The sequence below is a fragment of the Leptosomus discolor genome, chromosome 5 (genome assembly GCF_034619465.1).
Source record: "Leptosomus discolor isolate bLepDis1 chromosome 5, bLepDis1.hap2, whole genome shotgun sequence".
Classification (NCBI taxonomy): Eukaryota; Metazoa; Chordata; class Aves; order Leptosomiformes; family Leptosomidae; genus Leptosomus; species Leptosomus discolor.
In genome coordinates this window covers 79,501,692-79,523,177 of record NC_141395.1, presented here as the reverse complement: position 1 = coordinate 79,523,177, position 21,486 = coordinate 79,501,692, and the positions used below count along the sequence as shown (strand labels likewise).

General features: G+C 39.8%; 1 protein-coding gene across 7 annotated transcripts in view; it reads right to left on the bottom strand.

Moving 5' to 3' along the window:
• Positions 1–846: 846 nt before the first annotated feature.
• The window catches only part of ASAP1 (ArfGAP with SH3 domain, ankyrin repeat and PH domain 1), a 129,965-nt gene continuing 109,325 nt past the window's right edge, over positions 847–21,486 (bottom strand). For 5 of the 7 annotated variants that reach the window (XM_086465485.1, XM_086465484.1, XM_086465483.1 and 2 more), the window contains 6 exons: positions 15,729–15,890; positions 12,698–12,764; positions 10,457–10,515; positions 7,688–8,190; positions 3,795–3,917; positions 847–1,831 (listed from right to left, as the gene is read on the bottom strand). In XM_086465485.1, the coding sequence (XP_086321611.1) occupies positions 1,757–1,831; positions 3,795–3,917; positions 7,688–8,190; positions 10,457–10,515; positions 12,698–12,764; positions 15,729–15,890 (989 nt within the window). In that variant the 3' untranslated portion in view covers positions 847–1,756. The remainder of the gene's footprint in view (positions 1,832–3,794; positions 3,918–7,687; positions 8,191–10,456; positions 10,516–12,697; positions 12,765–15,728; positions 15,891–21,486) is intronic. The other 2 variants (XM_086465487.1, XM_086465486.1) reach the window with 1 other exon arrangement.

Genomic DNA, 21,486 nt, shown 5'->3' with positions numbered 1-21,486 from the left:
TTACTTTTTTTCTTAATAAACTTCTGTAATAAATGATAAAACCATTAACAGCTGATAAATGTTTTGCAATTTTTCCATGTGGGGTTTAGACTGGTATTTGTTTCTATATTATCCACAAACAGAATTAAATATTCACTGACTACAGTCTTGTAAAACTGAATTAAAAATGAAAGCCCTCAGAAAGCCTGAGATGTGCTTTGATGAAACGAAAATCCTTCCACGCAGCCAAGACAATCTGCTTTGAAATAGCAGTACTAGGTACTGAAGCCAAAATAACATTTAAAGCGAGTAATACAAAGCTACATAGGAAAGTCATGGAACCTGCTACAGACAAACTATGGGAAAAACACAACTGCGGCATGTTTCAAAAGTTAAAAGAAGATGTTGAAAGTGACATAGGAAATGAAAGTTTCCACTAATACATTTAAGTGTTCTCTGGCAACGCAACTTCATACCAACTTTCAAGAAACCTCAGGTCAAATGCAGCCTTCCGAAGATTTTCTTAGAAATCAGCTTTAGAACAGTCTGTCTGTTACCTGGTACTTTAAGACTATTACAGTTTAGTGAACTCTACTAAAACCAGCCTGGTACTTGTGATCTAAGTTCTATCATTAACAGCCTGATCAAATGCATGAGAGGTCATCCTAACTCCCGCTTTTTAGAGCGATTAAAGATAATTTAAATTTATCGTTCTATCACCACTTATTTTAGGTAACTAACTTTTAGCAAGGTTGAAGACAGAGGGAAAAAAAAAAAACCCAAATCATTTTTCAAAGAGCCAATTTAGCTATAAACAAATACTGTTGCAAGCTCACGTTAATCTGAATAGCAATTAAGTCAAAGTGTTCTTTTCCTCAAATGTAGCTATATGACTACAGTACTACTTTTGTACAAAGGCAGGTTTCAAGTAAGCACCTAAATGCATGCATAATGTCAACAGTTAACATTTTCTAGAAGTCCTTGGTTACTAAGAATTCAGTGAAAGAAACCAGCAAATTTCACATATATCTACTGAAGAACAATATGACTAATTTTCATTAAAGTAAGTTTTCGAATGAAATAAATTTGTAGCTTTTTATAGTGAGGTAATATCACAGGGGAACTGCAATCACAGTTTGGCATAGGTCCACGGAATATAAACATGAAATGCTGTATGCACACCGTAAAACATTACTGTTACCTGTAAAGTCAGTGAATATTTTTCTTCATAATTACACTTAACTGAGCACTATATTAAATAAATACCGAAGTGGGTTTCATAGCTGTAAACTGCATACACTTAGAAACTGCAGACTTGATTTTGAAATTGTCCAAAACCATTCACTCATTCTAACTTTCTGCTAATTGTATATTGAGAATACCGAGTTATTAGGAACAGTCATTTCTGTACAGTTACATGGTTGACAGAGACCACCTATGTTTGGAAAGCTGGCAGTTCATACGTATTTTTAACAGCGTAGACAGAGATGTAAGTGCTAGATGCCAAGGATGGCTTCGACGAACCCAATAAGGCGTGCCAGGTTCCAAGGCTACCATAATACTGGCAAAGGCAGAATAACACAGTATATTTACAATACATATAATTCAACCTCATGAGGTGAAACTTAAATGGATTCTTAATTTGTAACAGCAGCTATATATACAACTGTGCACAGGATTACAGGGAGGCAGCAGCGTTTGCTTTTGCTAAAAAGCCCGTCTTGCATGAAGAATGTGCAATGCTCAAGTCTAGGATTTTTGTTTTCTTTTGTTTTTACTAGTCTGACAGAATGTGCACAAAGGACACTGGAAAGACCCCCTTCCTCTCTGGCTGTCCTTCGATGTGGCCGATCTGCAACACAGGAGAAAAACGGAGAGAGAGAGAGAGAGAGAGATACGTGTGCGTACACATGGAGTTCGTAGGCTGCATCTTCTTCATTCAGAAGCAGCAGAACTGCATGGATCCCACAGAGCATTTGCAAGTTCAAAGCAGACCTTGGTCAACATTTGGATTTGTGTAACAGAACAAAACTGAACCATACGAGCATATTATAACTCAGACAAATTAAGCCAACTAAATCCAAGGAGAACAAAGCAACGATAATTGAATATGCAAACCTGGAAGGGATACACAGACCACTGAATCTCAAGAATCTCACCAAAACAGAAGCCTTATTTTCTTTTGCCTGATGTATCTCGCCGCTGCAAGTTAGTCTGTGCCTTTCAAACCCATTCATCTGAGTTAACTGAATAAATCCTAAACATCTCACTTGAGAGAAATGTCTGCAACAGTTGTGAAGTTACTTATAATTGGCATGCTTCACTTAAAGCGATAAAGGCCCAGCTATTCTCTCCATGAATTAATACGATTCCTAATAATTTATGTGCATACTAGAGTTTATAACGAGTCACCGTATCATCTGATTAAGTATCCTCCATGTGTAACTTCGTACACATTTTGTGTAACAGTAATTTTTAAAGAAATAGCCAAGCACTTTTAAAAAAAAATGGCACCTTCTATATGAACTTTACGTGTTTAAAATGCACGATTATAAACAACTATCAAACTGATAGCACTGGAGTAGCAGCCTTGACTGACCACAGAAGCCTCTTCTCATCCTGCTACAGTGCTGCTCGCTGCTTTCAGCACAGGAGCGTACCTCCTTCCACCCACAAGCTAACAAAAATGGGAAAGGGAAACATGCAGGGCTGGCCATTTCCTTTTGCAGAGCCAAATTTTGGAAGCAGACGAGTCAACAGCCCTTGTTGCCGTTCTCAGAAACACTCAGGCTGGAGCGCTTCATGGAACTTGTCAGGCGTGTACCCAGGGATCTCAAAAAGCCACTTCACAAAACGGGTTCAGCCACTAATGCAAGCATGATCAGGGACTGGTGATACGGTTAACACACCAGCTTTTCACTGGGCATTGCTCTTTTGGTACCGTCCTTTCAGCTGAAAATCTTCCACACGGAAATGATGAGAGAGGGGAAACTGCGTAGCGGGAAGCAAACCAGCAAAGGTTGCGCTGCACTCGGATTAGGAAATCAGAAGCAGCACTGCAATAACAATTTGTTTTAATCAAAGTGAAATCTGTCTCATTTTCCCCAGTAATAATTCTTAGGTATGATGTAGCAGGGCTTTGGAGGCAAGAAGTAGAGGGTCAAGGGAGGGCTGGAGCTTTCAAGCGGGGCTGCGAAAAACCTGGCGTTGGCATCAGGAACCAAAGACAACATGCGGTCCAGAGTAGGGGGGAGCGTGATACAAACCAATGGCACGGGAGGGAAGAAGGGAAGGAAAATGTTAACTACCTCTCATTTAAGGAGGAAAACCTCCGGCTTACAGCCCCAATTACGAATAGATTTTCAGACTTCCAGCAACCCCTGTAGGTATAACTTAGCATTTCTGGTGAACTGAAGATAATGACGCACCTCAATTCTCATGAAGAGTGTAAGCATGCTCAATGGAGTACAAATCGCCACCTCTTCCTTTAGTGAAAGGTTAGTGTGCGTCACAAAGAGTGACACATGTAAATTCGTGTTGTTACGAGCCAGCAATAAAGCCAAACCTAGTCAGGATGGTTCTAGCAGACTTCCAGGAAGAGACAGACCCTACCAGAGAAAGGGGGTCTTGTCTAATACGAGTTTGAGGGCTGGATGTTAGCGGAGGCAAAAAACTCCCAAAGCCAACAAAATAAAAACAAACCCACTGCCCACAAACCAAACTAACAACAGCCTCCCCTCCCCCCGAAAATTTGGAAAAGCAGCTTTCCTTTAAAAGTTATACAGAAGTTGGGTGGATCCATAAAAGATACATACCCACCACTCTTGGTCCTCTTCACCGGTTACAATAATTACTTCTCCTTCAACAAATGTGAGCTCATCATCATTATCTGCCTGGCAGTCATAAATGGTCTTCACTCGCCTGACTTTGTTTTTCCCCTAAAAATAGAATGAAGTTTTAGATGAAGGACATGAGGAGCAGCAAAAGCATATACATGATATGAATTTTGTCTTTTAGTTACGTTTTATTTTACCAGAAGGTGAAGACTACCAAATTACTTTCCCCACCACTAGGGACATAAAAATCAAAAAAACTCTGCTTCAACAACACATTTAAAAAAAAGAAAAATTACCTACACAGGTGTAGGTTTTCTTTTTCTTAAGATTCAGAACTCCCGAGAGACATTAACGTGTAGTGCATGGCTTAAGTAACCTGTGCTTCCTCCAGTAAAGAGAGTTTAAGTTACCTCTTCCCATTGTTCCAGTCTACAAACACCCTTTCGCCTTCACTACGTACTTCAATTTAAAAACCCACCATGAACAGAAAATGAATCCAGTCTCCTCTGAATGTTACAAGAGAGGTAAGGGCTGAGGAAAATGCTGCACTGAAATCCCAGTATTCCTTAGTTTTGCATCTAGTGCAAAAATACAGTATCCTTTGATTTCAGATCTGCTTGTAGGACTGGAAATTATTTTTTGAGTGAATTTTCATCCACAATGTTAGCAATTTCTTACTAAAAGAATTTTAGTTTCAGATGGCAATACTATTTTGCGATGGTAATTCACAACAGATATTCTCACAGCTCCACCATTCTGAGTCTAAATATTTTCTAGGTCACACTTTGCTGCATACTGCTAATTCATACGAAAAAGCCTGAGCCATGGGCTCCTCCCTCAACATATGTTTCTCACGGCAGGGAAAATGTTTTAAATTACTTCCAAATAGAGTAAGGAAGCAATATTCACAGCAAAACACTCCTGCTACTTTATATTCCTGTATTTTCACACCCACACTTTTTCAAAAGCTCCAGTTCCTTCTTTGAACAGAAGCAGTCAGGTAACAAGAACAAAAAAAAAAAACACCCAAGAAAAGCACGAGGAGATGAGAAGCAGAAGGGCTACAAAGGAAAAAGTCAGCAGATTTAGAGGAATTTGAGCCAAAAGTAACTTCACAGCAGAAATTTCCTAGGGAGCCTTCTCTTTGCTATTACCTACCCACTTGAAATACCTCCCATGTTTTGGCAAAAAAAAAAATTCCCTGCAGATCAACAGCAGAACAGACATACCGCAAAGAGCACTCATACTAAACTCAAGGTACAGAAAAAGAACAATTACAGAGGGATCTGAGGGACAGAACAGTTAACACAACAACGTAAGACTAAAAAAAACCCCCATACTCAAGACAAATGAACAGAAATACCTGAAGTTCATATAAGATCAAAGGGTTTTTTACAGCAAGGGTTTGCTGCAGCAAGAAGTTACTTCAAAGAACCCTTTCTCCCTTTTTTAAACAAATTCATACAATTTGAACAAAACCATCTCAACTATCACTAGGGATTGGAATTCAATATTAATGGGTATTTGGGGCCAGTCCCAGCTTCCAACTCCACGGAACCTCCACCAACGAAGAGCACTTCCAGTCAGTCCTCCAGTGATGAAGGGAAGCAACTACTTCTGCCAGACAGAAATTGTCTCATTCAATAAAGAGACTAAAGAAAATTAAGTTCCTCTAAGCATAGAGAAATGTATGCAACTCGGCTCGTAACACATGAAAAATGACAGCAATTGCTCCTGGTTCCTTCTGATTAGTACCACAGACGGTATTTTAGTGTTCTGCTCCTTGCGCTTAGGAAAGCAGTAAAACGGAGAATTCAAGCCGAAGGGGTATTTAATCTTGGGAAGGTTTAAAAAAGGATGGATCTGAGGAGGGTATATATTCTTCCAGAACACAGTTCAGGGCACTGGTGTGTAAAGAAACAGAAGCAATTCTAGGACATGTACTTTGCCACTATAAAACCAATACCACCCACCACACCCCCAGCTGCTTGTATCCAGTATCAGTCCTTACGAAGAAGAGACTTTTATGCTTAAGACCGAATAATAATCAGCTGCTGTTGTCATTACTAATCCCTCCATGTTCTTACTTACATTCAACTTTTTTTTTTGTTGTTTAAAAAGAAGCATTTTGTCTCCTTTATAGAAAACACACAAAAGAACACTCAAGTACTCAGTGTGATTTTTAGAAGCACTCAGAGCAAGCTTCAGCTATCTAAAAATATCCTTTCAAGTCCTTACATTAACAGCATTGGTACTTCTACCTAACAATTCTGAACCATTGATTTTCTGAAACTTCCAATAAAAAAATGTGGGCTCATCCATTTAGTGGCTAAACAGTCCAACCCAAGAGCGAAGTACCCACAAGGACTAGTGGCTGCTGTCACGGGTCTCGCTGCTGCGCCGTGATGCAGCATTTCACCAGTTTGTGCAGAGGGGATAGAGCCAGAGGATGAAAACAGAAGCAAGAGGAATTCTTGCACATTATTACTTGAGCAAGAAAGACTGCGGTGAACAAGAGGAGATACATGTGTGCATGCAATCCGGTGTAGAAACTAGGATGTAATTACCACAGATACACCATAATTTTGATCACTGCAAAACAGTGGAACTACTTAATTCACTGCACAGGTGAAAATGGCTGAATTTGGAGAACACCAAGTTCTTCCTCAGAATTTTTCTGTATAAAGTAAGGTGAGAGTTTAAAAAAATAAACAAAACCCACAAACAACTAATCCGCTATTTGCTTTCTTTCCTTCTTTAATAAACTGACAAATAGCTGAGAATGTCCAGCACCATTTGCTTGCTTATATTTAAAAGCACATAAACAAACACGTTGTAGTTGCAGGCACCTTTTGCTCAGATCCCTGTGCTATTTTATTTAATCTCCAGAACACTCAGGAAGCCCAAGCAACAACCCCGTTGTTCTCAGATCAGGTGGGAGCTTACAGACGAGTCCATGATGGATGCCAAGCAGAGTGATGGCTTCAGAGAAAGTGTTCTTCCTCAGACAAGCACAAGGAGAAACTCGCCCTCTGCTCTCACTGCAAGAACAGAAGTCTTATTTCCTTTTACATAAGTGCTTTGCATAGCCAATTTGACAAGCAAAACCATCTCCTTTTTGATGTATTCTTAATGATGAAAATCTGAAGAGAGCTCTGGAGTTTCACAAAATTATTTCAATATACATATGCATGAAGAATCCTCTGTTGGATGGAAATTGCACTGGTTAGCAAGAGGAGCAGCAAGATGATTTGGGGGTTGAACGAGGAGACTTGGAATCGAGTTAATAGTTCCAGCTCTCCTACTACCCGCCATCCCGCAATGCCAATTTCGCCACTTCAGCAATACGTCTGAACCTTTCTTAACCACTCAAGTACATCAGCGTTAAATACTGGAAGGTTTACTGGTTTGTCACAGTTGACTTTACATTTTTCATCTACTGCCAATGGATGCTAACATCCCTTCTAAAGCTTACAAAATTCAAAGACACAAATATGCTGCTCATCTAAGGCATACAAAGCAGAGAGCAAGAGAGCAGAGAAAACCACCAATTAATTCAGAAGTATGACTGGCACCGATGAAAATGCCCAAGTTCCCTATTAATTCTAAACACACTGTCACGCTCCCAAGACTATTGCTTTATATTGCTGGTATTTGTTTCAGCATACAAGAGGCCTCGTAAACCTCAGCGCTCGCTGAACCTGCCTGGGAGCACAAAAAGAGCTCCTCATTCCCCATCCTAGCCCGTGACATTATGTTCCTTTGTGTGTGCATAGCTCAAGGGTGGGATGGGTTTTTTTTTTGCACAGATAGTCCTACGGTAACTTCAAAGCCTTCCATGGATACTTCCAACTCACTGGAGTAATACCTACCATGTTTATTTTCCTCGGAAGTGGCACAGGGGTTTCCGGCAGGGTATGTGTGATGTCATTAGACTCTTCAGACGCTTGCCTTTGGACGGTATCTCTGGATTGTACGTTTGGAGAAAGATCTATGGAGAGAGATTTTTGATTTGCCTCTGAGAGCTGAGGCTTCGGTGATGCTTCTCCACCTTGAGTTTTAGCCAACAGCTCTCCCAGCTGAGGTTTTGGAGGAAGGTCCTTCATCTGCGGCTTTGGAGGTAAATCTCCAAGTTGTGGTTTTGGTGGCAAGTCTCCTAGCTGAGGCTTTGGGGGCAGTTCTCCAGGCTTTGGGGGTAAATCTCCCACTTGAGGTTTCGGAGTTAATTCCAGAGGCAGAGGCTTTGGGGGCAAGTCTCCGGGTTGTGGTTTCTGTGGTATATCGATGGATAGTGAGGGCTTCTGAAACATTTCCGTGTGCTGATGGGATTTATCTATTGAAAGATGATGACTGGTTTCTATTTTTCTTAGTGCCACTAAAACAAAAAAGCATAACAATGTTTTTTCACAATCTCATTTTAATATTAAAGAACTTAGGCACATCTCAAACCGTAATTGTGTAAACAACATGTTCACTGAGCCCCAATAACTGCCCGTATGTCCTCCTAGTCTATGACAAATGCAAGATAATACAACTTTACACAACCCTCTTCCACTGAGGTCTTATTTCACTGCTCCTCCTGGAGGCGAGGAGTGCTTAATCTGACTACTAGGTGTCAATTTATAGACTAACTACTTAAAATGAAATAAAGTGATCGCCTTTTGGACCTAAACTAAAATATATATATATATATATAAGAAAAAGACACATTTTACAAAACAACCTATCAGCCCACTGACATGACTGCAACGACAATTCTCTTTAATGACAATTATTCACATTTACAGTTGAACTCCATACAAACCGCCCCCCCCGAGTCTCAGAATTAGTACCTGTAAAATCTTCAGAAGAGTGAGTGAGCATGTGAGTCCACACAGTGTATAAACTGTATAACAGACATTCATGTAAAACTAATAAAAACTAATTACTGTAAATATTTAAAATTTAGTAAGGATGAGAAGTTTTAAAAAGTGTACTTTGCAGATTTTATGGAAAGAAATTGAGAATAGCTTTTCAAATAGCTTTTTCTCAGCGTGACGTATTGATTCTACCGCTAAGCTCTGTAAGAAAACTTGTCGGAAATCTACCTTAAAAACAAAACTGTAAGAACAAAACAAACCCCCACAAACCGCTAAACCAAACCACGTTATATTAAAATAGGCGAAGGGGGGACAGGAGTGAACAACCCGTGTTGCAACCCATGATGAAAGCAACACATTTTGACTAGGAGGAATCGTTTCCTATCGTATTCAGCACTGCTGTAGTATCATATTCTACCAGCCGAAAAGGCGGCCTGACCTTTTACTACAAAAGCAACAACCCTCACTTTGGCTATCACCTACTGCATTGACACTGCCATGCTACATTTACGGTTATTTATACCAAAAATTTTTTGCATAATTTCCATGAAATAAATCGTATGGTTACTATCAGATGCCTCATTTAAAAAAAAAATGTCTATGTTGACACTTGTAGATAGATGGCTTTGTCTCCTGGGCTTATCTAGTAGCAAATGCACGAGCGCTGATCATCCACATTGGTTTGAGGCTTAAGTAAAGGATACGAAAAAACTGATAGTAGCCCTTATCAAAGCGCTTTGATTGAGCCCATCTTAGACGTTCATCTATATCGTTTTAAATCAAGGAAGCGCTGGCTTCCTTTGCAGTGCTGCCCTATCGCGTTATTGGTGTCTCTTTCAAAAGGTGACACCATGTCACAATAATCGTAATTTGATGAGGTTGAAATTTCACATTCGTATTTTCTGTTAAAACGATTACGCGCTCCCAATTTCAGTCATCTAGCTTCAGAAGTTTGGACAGGCATCGTTTCCTGATCTTCAGGCTCCACAGCGATCAGCCACTCACAGAGATATCCTGTATTTCTGATGGATTCTGTATCAGACAGAGCTAGGAGGCACGTCTACTTTCAACTTTATAGTCAACTCAAAAAAAGAAATAAAACCTGCTGTACGAGTTGAGAGACACTAGAAAAAACATTTCTAAAAGGAAAGGTGTTCACTGGGATGATGGTCTCAGCAAGTTTGTCACTGATATGCAAGCCAGTATCTAACAGCACCTGATTCTTTTCTAAGTAGTTACAAGGACAACAACCCTGACCCCCAAAACGTGGCAACAGGCACAACTTGCTTCAAGGGTATCAAGAAATTTGACCTACGGATTTCAGGAAGAAAAAAAGGATTTACCAACGAGAGCGGTCAAAGATAGCAGCGGGAGCCCGGCATGGGTTATCCATGGAGATACTCAAAATGCGACTGGACCTGGCCTTGAGCAACCTGCTCGCAGGGCAAAAAGTCGGCCCTGCTCTGAGTGGTGGATGGGCCCAGCCAACCTCCTGAGGTCTCTTCCACCTTCGATTAGTTTATGGTTATTTTTTTTTCTTTCCTCCTTATGTTCCATAGGGCTAACTTTTTTTTTTTTTTAGTTTAATAAAAACCTTCCTGGCCTTCCAAAATCCGTTCAGTTTCGCTAAGCTTTCATGGTTTGTGGCATTTTAGAAACCACACCGTTGCTGAAAAGATCCATATATTTAAAACAAGTCTCTACTTTCACACGCATTTAACAGACACCGCAGTGAGGATACCCATGAGAGTGGGTACTCTCACAGAGAAAGAGAACTCTTACCTTTTTGAGGTAGTTTGGGAAGAACTCTAGGGCCAAGCGCAGTCTTTGCAGTCCCGGTGCTAAATCAACAGATGTGCATTATTAGTGCTTACAACTGTTATAAAATATACTTTTTCTTTTCCATTTCCCCCTCTACACATCCATAATTTTTTTTTTAAAAACTCCCACATTTTTTTTTTCCTTCTTTTGTATAACCATCTTGTCTGTGGATCAATCCTAGACCTCAAAGCACTGTTAAGAAGGAACTGCTTTTCTCAGCGAAGAAGATATACAAACCCCACACAGTTTTAATGCTACAGGGCAGACTGATTCTACAAACTATGCTATGTGCAAAATCGTACTCTGAAAATACGTGAAGCTGAAAGACCAGCTCAGTGGGCAGATCCTGAACTTTAAGGAGAATTTGGTCTTCAAAATAATTATACTGAAATATCCAAAGCACAATCTGTCCTTCATGTCAGTGGTCTGAAGTTTTCCAGGACTGAGCCTACGCCTTGTAGCATGAGTATGATATTGTAATACACACAACATGCACCTGCCCAAGGAGACAAAGCCTGTGACTCCAACGCAATCCTGGTGACTGTGAGAAAACAACATGCTTTACTCAGCCTGTGTTACAGCGGTGTTAGCTACGCGTAGTGGTAAGTGACAACACCAGCAGGACAGCTGCGAGTAATTTAATTGCAGCATAAAAGAAACCGAGACAGTTGCACAGAGCCGAAATGTTCCATCTCTGCTTTCTGTTGTAGGCGATTTTTTTTTTTCAGAACTCCAGGCTGACTCAAATTTGCAAACATGGCACGTGAGGGCAAAACATATTACAAGTTTCAGCAAAAAACAACCAAATTTCTTCCACTAAAAACGCACCCGCGTCACTTCTATAGAAAAGGACCGTGGCAGGAAAGAAGAAAGCCGATTGATTTAAGGCATAAAAATGAAACAAGAACTGATCAAATAAAAGTCAGCATCACCTCAAAATAATTCCTAAAAAAAACAAGGAAAAAGAAAAACAAGTGAGGAAGTTGCCAGAATACGTTCAACAGAGCAGAGTCTTCTGCATCATGGTCTTATTTGTCTCTGAAGCTAATGTTTCAAAATCAGTACGATGGACCACTTTTATCTTAAATTTCTAGCTTTTTTTAAATAGTCAAAATATATCATGACACAAAACTGAAAGAACAGCCAAGCTCAACCTTGACTCAATAACTACCTTCACCTAATGCCTTCAAGCACGAGCACCACACTTCCACCCTTGTCTGACAAGCATCAAGTACGGCACCACCTCTCTGTGCTGTAGAACATCACCGCTTTCTCCCTGAACACCCGGTGCCGCCTGGATGGATTCACCAAACATGGGACGTCAGCTGTGCTACCAACACCACGCTCACTGCCTGTCCTCACAAGGCAGATACAGACCGAGGACTATCCACAAACTTGACCTACGCATCTTCTACTGCGTTTTGTTTGACGTTACGCTTTCATCTCCAGCCACGGCCTGATCACGCACACTTCTGGTCGTGCACGGTCTCCGTCGTGCTGCCTGAGGCACCTGTTTATCAGAACTACCATGCTTTGACCCTCAGGACTTTGGAATCACACCACAGACAAAGGAGTAACAAACACTAGGTGACAGGAACGTATGGCTATCCTTACTACTTCAGCTATTGGAAAAGACACTTGTAATGTACTGACCTGAGGAACTACGAGCTAAAAGCAGTTTGTGTTATTCCAGACTGCGTGTCAGCACATAAGCTCAACAGACTGGAAAACAGTTAAGCTGGAAAACAGATGAATTCTCTCTCTTATAGAGCTATCTTCGACGCCAGCCTGTACCCTGAGGGACACTTCGGCAGCTACAGGCGTGAGCCCTCACACTGAAGCCGATAAAATGAAATGCCAGGAGACATGAAAAATAAAACTTTTGTCCTGCTGGGCTGCAGTCGGAGGCAGCACTGCCCAGCTCAGAGAGCGCTTCTGTAGGAGCAGCAGATAGATTGTGGTCAATGTCCTTCTGTCCATCCCGCTCAAAGGATGAATTGTGTCGGGACAGCAAGGAACAAAGCGTAGGACGCTCAATGAAGCCAAAGTATTTGTATGGCAGTAAGGCATGCAGAAAACTAATGCAGAAACATAGCTAGGATTTTATGTCATATAAAAGGCGCTTTTTTTAAAAAAAAAATTTACAATTTATTTATGTTTAGATAAATTTTCATCCTTGCCTTCATAATACACAGATTTTACCTTGACTGCTGAGACATGCCCTCAAACTTGTTTGCAGCCTTAGTAGAAGGTGGGCCCAAATCATTACCTGAGGTGAAAAAAGCACAATTTAAAAGAAAAAAAAAATAAATCATTAAGATAACTGAAATATAATCAGCAGATGGTGCAACTTAAAGCGACGTACACATTCTTCCAAGTATCCTCTATACAACATGGCTAAAAATTTTCAAGATCATTCTTTATGAATAAGTTTGTAACTGAAAAAGCAGCAGGGACCATAATGATCCAACTTGACCTTTCATCCAACACATTTTAAAACGACTCCCTGGTAGCTCACACCTGCTGGCAAGGAAAGACTGAATGACATTGCTGAGTTACTGCTGTAGGGCGTTCGTTTCGAATACAGTCTTTCAATTTTCTCTGAATAGAAGGAGATACTGCAGGCCAGTATCAAACAAATGTATCGCTGAAGTTTACGTTTTATGTTATGAGGCACGCCTTCTTAAAACCACCATAAATTCAATTTTATTCACAAAACATCAAATTTCTAAGGACTGGTATTTTATCCTACATAAAGAATCGCCTTTGCTGGTTTAATGACTAAGTCAGTATAGTATGTTACCATACCCTGAACATTAACCATTGGTTAAAAAAAAAGATCCTGGTTAAACTCAATTCTGTCAAAAGGCAGCAAAATCCAAACCCAAGCGCTTCTGAACTCCTTCAGCAGAAGTCTTCTCTTTCGTTAGCCATCATCGTTCCCACAGTACTTTAGTTAGTAGATTATACTAACTACTTTGTGCCTTTATCATTCCCCCTTCCCTCTTCTATTACAGCCTGTCTAAACAATCTTACAACCAACTTCAACAACCATTAGTCAATTTTGTCTCCGAAATAGATGTAAAGTGACATTTAATGATCCAAGAACACAAAATACTTCCTCGGCAAAAGAATGACAGAGCTGCCTAGATACCATTCTTAGCGCATTGATGCCCAAATGAAACAGAAGGCTCATGCTGAGCCATGCTGAAAATGTTTATATTTAAAAGAAGAAAAAAAAAAGAAAAAGAGGGAAAAATAAAGGTGAGGCAAACAGCAAACCCTTCACATGCAGATCCTATGGATAAAGCCAGGAAAAATCTCTCATGGTTGCTATGGAAATCCAAAATAATCTAAGTGACATTTTTAGAACGTCTTTGAATAGCTCCTTGATTTGCTTAGACATAAGCTAAGGATCGTTCTGCTTGAAATTTCAATTAATGCACAGCTTAGAAAACAAATGCTGAAATTCAACATAACAAGCAATATAACAACACAGGAAAAAAAGCTTCTGAAAGGGAAAGCATTGAACATCTGACAATATTCTTAAACCAAAAACCACAAAGGCAGACACAAGAAACTCCCTCTTTTATAAACACAAAACTTCATACTTGACTAAAACCCAAACGGACTTTGAAGCAATTTTTAGCAGAGATCTCAGCTAAGAAAAACGGAGAAGAGGCCCCTCTTCCATCCACTGACGTTCAGATAGCACTGCAGAGCGGCAAAGAGACAGAACGAGCAATGTTCTTCTGTGGCCCTGCTTTGGGAAGGTATTTTCCTGCTGTAAGGTTCTTCATCTTCAACTCCACACATGCACCTTTCTGATATTTTCTTTTTCCTTTACCTGTTGTCTAATATTTTTAAAGAAAAGTTCTCACTAGCTTAGCATCTGTTCCTACCGCACTTCTCATTCTAACAGAGTTACATCATATAGTATTCTAGTACATGGTATTTCAGGTGCTGGTTTTGACTTAAATATTTGGGCTTTTTAAAATATTTAAAGTCCAAGCTCTTCAAACTGTCTGACTACCTCTGAAATAGTACCGGGCTGTTAGTCTCCACAACACAGGAAATATTTTTTCCATATCCCAGTCATCTGAAAAGTAGAGAACTGAAACGATCGACATTATTTGTATTCCTTCAGAAAAAGACTTGGCTTTTCACAGGACTCTGTACTTCTCTTCATATTAAATCCTAGATTAAATCACATCTTCTACACAAGTACTCTATGATTTACCACATTTAACTGGATTTGCTGAAAAAAATGGTGCTTTTAGGCTAGCAATTTTTTTTAGGCTAGCAATTTTGTGTTTATATTACAACAGAGAAAGCATACGCCTAAGATAATTAGCGTCTGGATGACACCCCTTATGTAAGGACTGGATTCCTTTACAGGAAGTTTACAGATTTATAGAAATTCTGCCACCAAGACTAAAATTATAGAAAATTACATGGGCCTGAGATTTATGGCTACCGGGAGAAGTTGACTGCATAGAGGAAGGTTTATTGAAAAGAGGAAGAATTTGAGTAGACTGGAAAACAGTTTCTAAAAGCTTCTGTCAGAAAATATCCTGTTAAAAAAAAAAAGAAGGAAAAAAGGGAAAAAAAAAAGTGCTGTTTCCGTATAACTTCTGCAGGTAGAAGGATGCAAACCCACCAGTCTTTGTATATGTCCAGACAACATCACAAAACCCCAAACCATACTGAGACAACACATCCCCACCAGCTGGGTGCGAACACCTTACAGGAGCGATTTGGCACAGAGCCTAAAGACACAAACAAGCTTTTCTGGCAACCAGGAGAACGGCACAGATTCATCGAGGTCTATCTGCCCCAAATCAAGATCCTTCTGGATTAATGAGCTGGTGAGAACAGGAGCAGGGGTGAGGAGGCAGATGCGGAGGAGATGCAGCGACGGGGGGGGGGGGGGGGGGGGGGCCGGGGTGAGGGCAGCCTGGGCAGCTAGGGCAGAGAGAGGGAGGCAGCAGAGGAGCCTGAATTGGGCCCCAGGGGAGCGTGGAATATTTTTCATTTTCTCAAGTGAGACTCAGCTACAGAAGCCTAGAAGCTAGAGAGTGACAGAAGATAGAACTGCTGATTTATCTGAGCTGACGTTACGAGAAGCTGCAATCATTGGAAAGCAAGCACCAGGTAAAAAGAAACCAAAGATCATAAATCATCCATCATAAAGGTTTTCCCCTGCCCTTTTGTTTTGCATTTCAAAACTCACCCCAAGGAATTGGGCCCTTATTCTGGGGTCCATGAGGTAGTGGGCTTGGTGGGTCAGAGAGGGTTCTTTTGTGTCCTGGGGGTGGGGGAGGTGGTCTCTTCTTGGAAAGAGTGGAGCTGCCACTAGAGGTTTGAGTGCTTAGAGGGAGGGTTGAAGGTGGGCCTGCAAAATAACAAACAATCTTCTTACAAATACATGTGCATAAACGTCAAAGCAGCACTGAAAAATTCACAGTCAGACCCACAGCGAAGTGCAGCAAAGGACTAAAATGAAAAGACAAGCCATGCCAAAACACTGTTTAGATCAAACAACACGTTCACCACATTTTTACCCATCTTAGCTGTGGGAATATAAGCAGCTTGACAATACAATGACACGTGTACTTATATTTAAAAATTACAGGATTAATCATGCCAGGATTTCTAATTTTAGGCATTGTTTTTTTAAAAAAACCCATGAAATCTTAAAGTTAAGTAATATTTAGCGTGTGGGATTAAAATTACTATTCATTTATACCAGAATCAAATAGTTTTCTAGATGTTCTATTATGTGGGGATTTTCCCCCCCTCTAGAGCATTCCATACAAATTCTGTTAATAAACTTGGGGGAGGCGGGGAATAGAAATCTACCTACACATTTTCCTTGCATTTTGAAAATCAGATTGTAAGCTTAATAAGTTTTTCTGTAGACATTTTCCATTTTTTTCCCTGTGGCTTAAATATACCAGAATATGCATTTTTAGAGCAATGCGAGTTGTTGTATGCCGTGCGTATGAAATAAACATCAGAAAAGCCCCTTCTGAGGCTGGGATGAGATGTTTAACAGCAGCATTGCTTGGAAGAGCCAATGCGGTCGCTCCCATCCTTAAACTCTTTACCCTCCGCATCAATGTTGGCACAAGTATCACTCAACACCAGGCACGTTTTACAGGATAGGGGAACAGATACAGATTAAACGACAACCCAGAGGGAGGACAAGAGGTTTTCCCTAATCAACTTCACCATTCACCTTCAAAAACCCCTTTTAAGAGGAAGCCCGAGGAAGGAGGCAGTGCAGGGCGCACACACGCAGTGAGGGGACAACTGCCCAAGTTACTGCCGTAAGAAATCATTTCTAACACTGCTCTAAAGTAGTTCTACATTAGGTTAGAATAGCTCCAAGGGTTTGGGGTTCTTCTGTTGTTGGTTCGTTTGTTGGATTGTTTTTTTTTTAACCTAACCAACAAGTAACACTTTGCTGCAGTCATGATCTTGCTGTAAGTTCTGCATGTAAGAGAGCTTCGCCATCACAGGCTCTGTGACCTTTAAATCACATTTTAAAAGCAAATTTGATTTATACCTGGAATTTCAAGACTATCCTCACTTACTTTTGTGGCACTATAGAACCTACTTTTGAAAACCTAACTTGCATGAACAGTATTTGAGACAGAATCTTCATTTTGTTCATCAGCACATACCCTAACCCGCACACAGAACTAGAGCTGCCTCTTCAAAAGTATTTATTGCCAGTCTGTCTACAGGTAGACTGAAAATTACCAAAGGCTGCGTTCCTTCCCAAATTACTATATATCATAAAAGTATTAAAATCAGTGAAGAATAATCTTTGCTACAATTCCTTAGGTGAAATACTAAACATTTAAAAAGTAACATCAATTATCCTATAAGCTGTGTGGGTTTGCCAGATTCTTTCAGCGGGCGACCTCCCTCTTTCTTCTTAACCCCAAAGAAAAGATTAATGAAACTGCCCATAATGAGTTAATGATTCCATCTATTCTCTTCCAGATTCAAGCCTGGAAGGCCTTTTGCTGCTCAGGAGAATCTCTCAACCACAACCCCAGCAGGTATTTTGGGCCTGGCTTTCCATTACTTGCTTATTCCTGTAAACCAAATTATCTATTTTGTGATTGTTCCCCTCAATTTACTTCCAAGTTCACAAAACCATTAACTAAAAAGCAGTCAAAAGTTACTGCAAATTACTAAGATTATTCCCCAATTTGTATCCTTTCTCATTTTAATTTCTACCATGAGTTGAAGAAAGCAAGCTAATTTAAACCATGCACTGAAATGTTTCTGCCAGCAAGACTCGAAAAGGAGTTACACGCTTCCAAAACGTCTGCAAGTGGGAATGGCCAACGCGGCAGAGGTTCTGCCCTACCACCTACTGTCCTCCTCTTTGTACTGCACCACACCTCACCGCTCCAGCCAACGCGGTCTCCAGCCCCGCCACAAGCGACAAATAGTTCAAACTTGGCTTAAAGGAAAAAAAAAAAAAAAAAGTGGAGGAAATGCCTTGAAATAGTATTGGGCGCTTATCACAAAAATACAACTTCAGTAAAATTTGGACATTTATCACCAATAAAATGGAGAATCTCTCTCCACAAAAATAAAATTTAGTAGGATTAAAAACTCTTTCAAGGTGGGTATATGGATATATATGTTTTTTTATATTTCACACTAACAGTGTATCTCCAGACACCACAGCAGAGCTGAAAAACATTATCCCTTCACAGCCGTCAAGAGTTCACACGGCGTACAACAGTTACAGGGAAAAGGTGTCAAGGTACTAAAAACAGTGCATCTTTTCAGACTCCTAGCCTTTGTTCCGACGTTAATGTCACGGAAGGAATAAGTATGACTGTAGAAGTCATACACTAATGCTTTAGATGGCTGAAATACAAAATAACTTGCTTCCAAATGAACAGAAAATAAAGGAAAACTTCAAAACTTCTTTTCAGAAAGAGGTATGAAGTCAGATCACGCTTTGAATAAAGCAAACGTGGGCAACGCTGTGGAACGTAAATCAGTTTATGGAAACAACTGGTGAAGCAATACAAAGATCTGACGATGCGTGAAGCGTCAGTAAAATTATTATAAATACTTTGTCTTACTATATATATATAAACAAATATCAAAACAAGTGCTATGTGATTTTTTTAATTATACGAGGCTAGCTAGGTATTTTTAAGCAATAACCAGAGCAGTTATTTTTCTACATCAAAGATATTTTGTGATTCTAACAAGGCAGCAAGTAAGCCAACCATTCCTTCCCCACAGTCGGATCTTAATGACGATTTCTCACATAGCTGTGAAGTTCGTATTTCATAAGCAACATTTTCCCTCACACCAGCAAAAAAAAATGAAATCTTGACCTAAAATTTTTTAAATTTGCCTTCCTTTGAGCTCTCTTTTCTTCAGTTAGCTGGGGAGCACAGCTGCTTTCAGCACAAGCTGTTGTCATCTTTTATCACTTTTTCATATTACAAGGATCATGCTTTCATGTGTAAATAGACCAAATAATGTCAAATTTATTGTACTAAGGTAAATAACTGGTCTGCAATTAATAGTGCATTGCCCTTCAGCTTTTGTGCAGTTAGTACAGGATCCATTAATTTGTGTACTTGTGAAACCATGCAAAGCTGTTACCATCCACTCAAGAAATGGTGGGTTTAGTGTGTAAAAACCTCACATTTGTATTTTTTTTATTACCACTTAATGAGAGATACGGAAGAACCAGTATTCCAGTTAATGGCAGAACGGGTACTGCAAAGGAAAGCAAGTTTATATTAAAAATGGTAATTTCATTAACAAGTGTTGTTATTCTTATTTTTAAAGTTCTTATGAGTGATATTTTTGCACATATATTATTAAAAGCCTTCTTCAGTTTCTCCTCCTTCAGGTCATGTATTTTCAGTACTGAAAATAAGAGCATAATTAAAGAAAAAATGATCGTGATCACTCTGAATAAGAAAGCTAAGCATATAGGTTGATCCACATTAGCATTTGCAGTACATTCTATAATCAATGCTAAAAAAAGTCCTGTTTAAAAAAAGAGCCAAAATTCATATAAAAGAATGTTATATTTTGGGTTGATGCACAAATATATAAAAAAATGTGAAACCAACAGTTGTCAGTTAACCTTCCTTCCCCATTATTGTACCAAAAATTACAGAGTTTGAGTGGCATAACTAGTATTACTTAACCAAAATGTACAACACATTTATAAGACTATTTAAAAAATTAAGTCTTCAAGTATATGCAAGAGAACTATAGAATCCTGAAAGCATTCAGAAAAAAAAACAGAAGAAACTGGATGACCTCACACGCTCAGGTAACGGAAATGAGATTAAATACAACAGTATTATGGATAACGTTAAAATTCAACACTAAGGAAACGTTTGTGCTATAAATTAAGGACCCCGGTTGAAAATGATAGTAAAGACTGTGTAATGCCTGATATGCCATAGTATGACACAACCACGAAAAATAAATAGGAAGAAAGGATGTTTTGATGTAGTATTTCCAGCAGAAACAGCAAAGTTTCAACGCTGTCCCTACCCTTCCAGTCACTTGTATTTAAGAAAGCTGATTGAAACAGCAAAGGTACAGAGAGGGGCTAGTAGGATGAAAGGACAACTTGAACGACAGGAGAATGAAAATACTCTTCTGTCAGAAAAGGTGAAATACGCTTGGTTTGTTTAGTGTAACAAAGCAGAAATGGAGACCTGTATGAGCGCTCCCCAGGTAGTGCCTTGATACCGGCACCAGTGACAGAAAAAAATCACCAACAAATGACAACGTTGGTACATGAACAGGTAGTGGACTTGAGAAGATTTCTAAGCCTCTGAGCAATGCAGTCACACAACTTCCAGAAGTCACTCGTAAATGCAAATAAGCTAATTTGGTTCGAAATGGAGTCCGATCAAACGAGGAAGCAGATTATATGACATGGCATCTGCAGTAGCAGCGGACTGGAACCACAAGTGGCTTTGGGTTTACGTACCTAACACTAGAGCTGTTAAAGAGAGTGTAAAATATGCAAACTCGTAAGCACTGAAGATACAAACTTAACTTCATGCCAAAAAACTGATCCCAGACCTCTAACGTTCATCCTATATGAGAGAAATAGGCAGGACCGTTAAAAAACAATTAGCTTTCAGCTTTAAAATTCAGGAAACCTGGCTTAGATTGCCCAACGTTTCTACAAAACTAGTTAGCAACACTGCCCTCACACTGGCTTGGCAATGAAGGTCGTGCAAAAGTTGATTTAGCGACTGTGCTGAGTCATGCAACCTCTTCAATATTTTTTTTTAAAGCTTTTTGTAAAACAGACAGAAGACCCGCTAGCTGTCTGCAGCCATCATGCGGAAGTAAGCTGGAAAGACTAATGAAAAAGATGGGTTTTTTTCAGAATGCTACAGACTAAAGACTTGACTGTCGACACAAGTTGAACCTGAATAAGATAAACTACAGGAAAAGGCATACAGTGGTTGGCTTACGCACCTACGGCGCTCATTCTGTACTTCTCATTCTATTGGGATTAACTAACATCTGTAGCAGAGATGGCAAAAAGTAAGGTGTTACCACAAATGAACTGGTTTAGAGTAGAATATACTAAGGTTCCAGCATTTTTAAGAATATTTTGAAGAGTTATCAACTGGAAAATCAGCATTTACATCGCAGCGATGCACGGAGAAACTTAAAAAAAAAAAATCCCCACATCCATGTCCTCCAACAATTGTACCTATACTATTTTAATGATGAATCAAACTAATTTTTAGGCACCATATCCACTGAAAAACATGGGCAAGAGTGGTGTGCGTTATGTAAATTGCTCTCAACTTACCTTCTCTCCCCAACACAAAGTTCAGACCTGATGGCTTCCAGTCCACTGCGGCATCTCAGCAAACGCCATGGAACCTTGATACTAAGGAACTTCACTGGCAAATGAAGCCAGCTTACAGAGGGCTAAAGGGAGGTGT